General features: G+C 45.3%; 1 protein-coding gene across 8 annotated transcripts in view; it reads right to left on the bottom strand.

The window, feature by feature from the left end:
- Window positions 1–3871: 3871 nt before the first annotated feature.
- The window catches only part of STAU2 (staufen double-stranded RNA binding protein 2), a 305778-nt gene continuing 303926 nt past the window's right edge, over window positions 3872–5723 (bottom strand). For 7 of the 8 annotated variants that reach the window (XM_024765757.1, XM_024765756.1, XM_024765753.1 and 4 more), the window contains one exon: window positions 3872–4986. In XM_024765757.1, the coding sequence (XP_024621525.1) occupies window positions 4893–4986 (94 nt within the window). In that variant the 3' untranslated portion in view covers window positions 3872–4892. The remainder of the gene's footprint in view (window positions 4987–5723) is intronic. The other variant, XM_024765752.1, reaches the window with a different exon arrangement.

Raw genomic sequence — 5723 nt, forward strand, 5'->3', positions numbered from 1 at the left:
TCTCCCCGAGCTCCCTTCTCTGACGACTACTCTGCCCTATTCCGGAGGGGCAGAGTTGGGGCAGCCATATTTGTACGAGTGGGTCAGGGGTGAACCAATCAGGTTCAAGATGAGCCAATTGGTCCAAGGTGAGCCAGTCAGGAGTTCCTTCCTACAACCTCGGGAATGAAATCCAGAGAGAGATTCAGTGCTCCTCCAGGTGGCTGTAAACTTGTGCTACCGGTAGCCACGTTCTCTGGTATGTGTACTTGAGAGGCAGGAGCTGGTGTGGACAGAGGAATGATTCACACATTCAGAGGGAGGTGGGGAATTGAGAGAGAGGGAGAAGGAAAGCTTCCTGGTTTCCCCACAGCTTTGTACTTCCTGGCTCCAGTTAATTTCTGCATTTCTGCCCTGAGCTTCTCTAAAATGCCCCTGTAGCTTTAGAACACATTTTCCATTGCTGGTTTGAATAGGTTTTTATAAGTCACAGCCAAAGAATCCTAACTGATATGAGTAGTATTTTTCCTTGCAGGTATTTGATTTTAAAAATTCACATATTAGAGGCAAAATTTGAATTCAAGCATACCACTAGTAATAGAGGAATTATCAGTAAAATAAATTTAGAGCTGTAATGCTCTTAGAGGCTGTCATTTTATAGATGTGGAAACTGAGGCCCAGGAAGGCTAACTCCCTTGCCAAGGTCACCTCTGTGTCTGACCCAGGACTTTAGACTCTTGACTCCTAGACCATGGCTCTTTCCCTCACACCCTCTAACTCTGAAATATTGAATCTACATTCCTAACTTGTACACTTTAAAGAATAGACCGTCTACTTCTGCATCTTCTTATTCCTGCTGTCTTGGATGAGAAGTTGAAACTCGAAGATGTTAAATGACTTCAAAAAGACTATATATTAACAGAAGTAGAACTGGAAGTTTACTCCCAGGCAGGAGGCTCCATCCAATAGGCCAGGCTTCTCTGTCCATGCATCCAGGTCACCAATGATCTGCTTAGGCTGGCAAATCCACCATGGCAGGGCTTTTAGGGTCATTCACCTACTCAACAAACATTTATTGAGTACTTACCATATTAAGGTGGGCACCATTGCACACCAGGAGATACAACGAGAGGTACATTCAGTTGGTCAGCCTTGAGTGTAGGTGAGCTTCAAGACCTTCACTTGGTATATGTATATTTGGGGCTGGGGGTGGGTCCGGTCAGTAGACATGTGGGTTGTGTGGAGGTGAGATAAGATAATACTACTAGAGTTCAAGCATGGTGGCTTTTTGACAGTGTCACCAGAATACAGCATGGTGCCCAAAGCGTGGTGAGATGAGTGAGGGGAGGAATAACGACTCAGAGACACAAACAACGAGCTATAATGCAGGGGTTCTGAGTAAAACACGCTCATCTCTCATGCTCATTTCCTGGTCTGCCTTTCCCTCAAGCTAGAATGTGCATTCCTGAGAGGGAAGTAGTTTCATTTGTTTATTTATTTTCTTCATTCCCAGCATACATCAGAGTGTGCTGGGCACCCAGTCAAGGGAGCTTTTAGTTATGTTAAGAGGTTAGGACGTAAGAGGAAAGTCATCCCAACAAGGCAATTTATCAATGAGTCTCGGCAAGGTGAGCTGGAACTTGGGTGTTGTCTGCCAGAAATCAACAGCTGGGTTTGACTCAGTCTAAGAAATCTTTGCTTTGAGCCAGATATTACAATGCCCCTCCTTGTGAGACACGTAGGTGTGATGGTGGAAATACAGGAACGTATCTGGGGGTGAGGATTGGAATTGAATCTTCTGGCCTGGGGAAGGGATATACATGCAAAAATGGGAAGATGGGAGGCAGGATGGTGGGTCTTCATGGGTCCAAAGTCCTCTGAAATGAGGGTTTTTTTGACTCGCTATGTTTTTGGTTAAGAAACGCCAGAGTGCCCCTGAGGTTGAAGGTACCATAATCTTATCAACAGTAATGCCATATATTATCATGAGTGCCTATCTCTGTGTCAGGTTAAGCAGTGAGATTTCAAATTTATGTCTTCAGCAGGTTTCTCTATCGTTTTGATAGATCATTCATTTGTCCACTTATTCATTTATTTGATGTATCCATTTATCAGGTACCTATATCATGGTGGGGTAGGTCGGGGGTTACTCAGAGACAAATTCACATGGGATCTTGCCATTAATGACTTCTTCGCTCCGTGTGCAAAACTGTTAGGTTTTCTACCACCCTTGCCGTAATGATAACAAGTGGCCTTTGGAAATTGAAAGGTACAGAACAAACCCTGGGCAGGTGCACTGAAAACTCAACGGCAGCAGGATTTAAACACCAATCAATTGGTCTGGACCACATTTCCAAGGTCACTGGGAGTCCCGAAAACCTCTGTATAATAAGGTAAGTTTCTCATTAATCTATTTTTATTTTATGGTACAGGAAATTGGTTGAAGCTGTCAAAAAAAAAATCACCATTGAGAACGTTTGCTGGGCAGAAGAATACTAGGGCAACTCAGAGAGGTCACCCCGGGAAAGTGGAGGAGGGTCCTTGTCACAGCCTGAAGGGTGGTGTCTCACCACTGATCTTCGGCAAGTTGTGCTGGAAAGGGCTGGTCAGAGTTCCAAAGCACAATATTATATTTCCAATTAAAATGCAAAACCCAACCTTTTTCATAAAACACACTGGCCTCAGCACTGGGAAGTGACTACAAAGCCTAGTGCTGACTGAGAAAAGCTGAAAGCAGACACTGTAATTGATAAAGGAGATAAGTCAACCTGTGTCCTTTAGAGAATAACGAGTTCCATTTTTCATCAAAAAGATCTCCTTGTGTTGAAGAAACATTCTTTCAATAAATCTACTTAATGGTTTCCCCCCAATGATATATAACATGGCAAGGGATGGCAGGCCACCCATCATTTGCATTGCTAATTCAACCCAAAGAAAACCCAAACGGTTCCCAGGAAGGGCTGCTAGCAAACTCTCTAAAGGGAAAATATCTCAAGCCCTCCCCGGGCTCTTCAAGCAGGTAGATGGGTGGGATTCTGAATAAATATCCTCTCACTAGTGGCCCCTCTGGGAGCTCAGCTCTGAGGGTGACTCCGTCAGATAGCTCCACAGGCCAATGCCTCAGATACTTGGGTTGTGAGAACTGATCAGCTTTGTCTGTGCCCTGAGCTCATCCCTCTCCCACGACGGCCCTGACGGCCTTGGTGTTTTGGGGACCGTGGGCCGTGAGAGGTGGTCGGCGTTTACGGCGTTTGGGAAACTGAAGATGCGTTTTAAAGATCCTGCCTGAAGTGGCGCTGCTGACCGAGGGCCGGAGCCTCAGGTGCTGAAGGCGCAGGGGGAGGAAAGGGCCTGCCCCCTTCCGAGGGGATGATTTAGGGCCCTCTGCGCGGGGTGCCGGGCAGCAGACTTATTGTTCAACCCGGCTGATCTCCGTGAACCCCAACTTTACAAATGGGCTGTTATGTCCACGAGGGCCCAGCTTTATGGAGCAAAACCTATTTCCTCCGAGGGCACCCGGCCCTGTCGATGCTGGTGGACTTCCCCCACATGGGAGTCATTTAAAAACAACCCTAGAGTGGTTTCCTTCTGTTGCTGTTTGTTTATCGTCCAGTTGCGTGTGAGTCAGCCAGATCATGATTTGTGTTGGTTTTGCTCGTGAAATCTTACGGGAACAATGAGACGACGTTGGCCAGTCAGGAACCCGGTTCCGAGTCACCCGGGAGGCGGCCCTGCGGTTTCGCAGAGACGGCCGGTGGCACGAGAACCCCGCTAGTGTCACCGCCGTGCAGGGTGACGGGGGCCGGGTGGGCAATGGCCTTTGAGATGGGTTACGCTGGGGTGATGTTTCAGAGAGGAGAACGAGGCAAGGAAAGAACAACACTGACCACACTTCACACAGACACCGACCACATTTTTACTGCATTGGCTCCACGCTGGATTCCAACATGCTGGTCCAGAGCGTGGCTGGCTACAAGCTGGCAGGACCTCTACGGCTCCTCCCACAGCCACAGGCTTTCCCTTCCCCGCCATGAACGCTATTTCTCTTGATCCCACTCACTGCCCCAAGTGCAGAGGCAGTTATCAGAAAACACTTTGGATGCAAACAGTGAGTGGCTTACAACACACGGATGGGGTGGGTGCAATGTCCACTGTGAACGTGGAATCCACAGAAATGGCTGGAGAGGCAAGACGCCTCCTTCGTGGCTAATAGGATGATGGCATTCAAGACCCACAAGTGGTTTTTGTTTTCTTTTTGAATTCCTGGAGTCTATTGAAACTAATTGTTCCTAACATTATTTCATATTTGTAATCAAATGTCTGACCTGATTTCAACCATGTTTGTTGGCATACATCTTTGAGTGGTGTGCCTCGAAGTTATTCAGACTGATAATAGGATGAAGATTACAAATATCTGCATAAAAAGAGAAACTGTGTGACTCTATATGAAGACAACGACCGTCACATTCCACAGCACATCATTGGTTAATCTTTGAATCGTCAGGCATTATTTAAAATGAGAGAGAATATAAGTGAACACAAGCGCCACGACAAAACAATCATAACAACAGAACCAAACCCAATTTCTCTATTAATCATTTGAGAATTGTACCTCTGTTTCTAACACTTTTCATTAATTGTTATTTTAAGCTCCAGTAGCAGGATCAGATTTCTGCTGCCTCTGGGCAAATGAGTTATGATCTGATCTCAAGTTCCAAGGGAAATGCTCAAAGTTTTATTTTCCCCCAGTTGAATAAACAGTACTATGTCTATTATCTCTGGTGTTAGAATAGTGCTGTCTTCACATAAGACTCAAATCATGGCATTAGTCATTCATTTCCTTGAACACAGACACCCTCATGCGTGCTGACAGGTTTATAAGGATGCGGTGGCAGCCGTAGCTCTGGGAGCTGCTAGATGACCGACCTTGATTTCTTGCAGTCCTGAGCGATGGAGCCCGGGTGTGTCTGGTTATTGTCTGCTTTCTCTCCCAGATGCTGGGCTTGTCTGGAAGATTAATACATTAACAAGAGCTGAAGGTCCGGGGTCGCACATCTTCAGACATGTTTATTAGCAGATGGCACACAGGATTCAAAGGTCACCACAAAAGTGACATTTTAAAGTGAAACAACAATATTTATGTTCAGATAGTCTACTGATGAGATCATGTGGAAATGGTTTTGATTAAATTAGCTTATAAATGGTTGCCAATCTATAGACAACTTAAAATGCCACGTCTGTTTACCAAATGTTTTTTTCTCACGCTCTCACCTTTTAAATATTAATGACCAAATGCTGTGTTTTTTTGGGGGGGGGTTAAGATAATTTAACTGAAGGATTAGTATATTTGGTTTTGACTTCCTAGGTTATCCAATTTTTTTCATTCTAAAGATGTTATCTCCTGTGTGAGTTCTGAAATCTCACCTGCAATTATTTCTGCTTTGAAAGAATTTGGATTTCACTGTTGTAAATACAATGGCTTGCAATTTCTCTTTGGGTCGCTGGAGAGACTTTAAGTTCAATCTCTCAGATCAAACCTTATGTTCAATATCATAAAAGAGGTGTGAGCTGGATTTCAGAAATTCTTATTAAATCTGCCTTTTGGCCTCTGTAGCCCTCGGGAGCCACACTTTTGTGACAACGTGCGCTTGTGTTTCATACAACAGTGTGAAAAACAAAATGCAGCCAAGGGGAAGGAACCCTTCTCTCAGCTTCTTTCCCCCCCCCCCACCCCCCCTTGTGCC

Source organism: Neophocaena asiaeorientalis, unplaced genomic scaffold, assembly GCF_003031525.2.
Source record: "Neophocaena asiaeorientalis asiaeorientalis breed wild unplaced genomic scaffold, Neophocaena_asiaeorientalis_V1.1 scaffold417, whole genome shotgun sequence".
Lineage (NCBI taxonomy): Eukaryota > Metazoa > Chordata > Mammalia > Artiodactyla > Phocoenidae > Neophocaena > Neophocaena asiaeorientalis.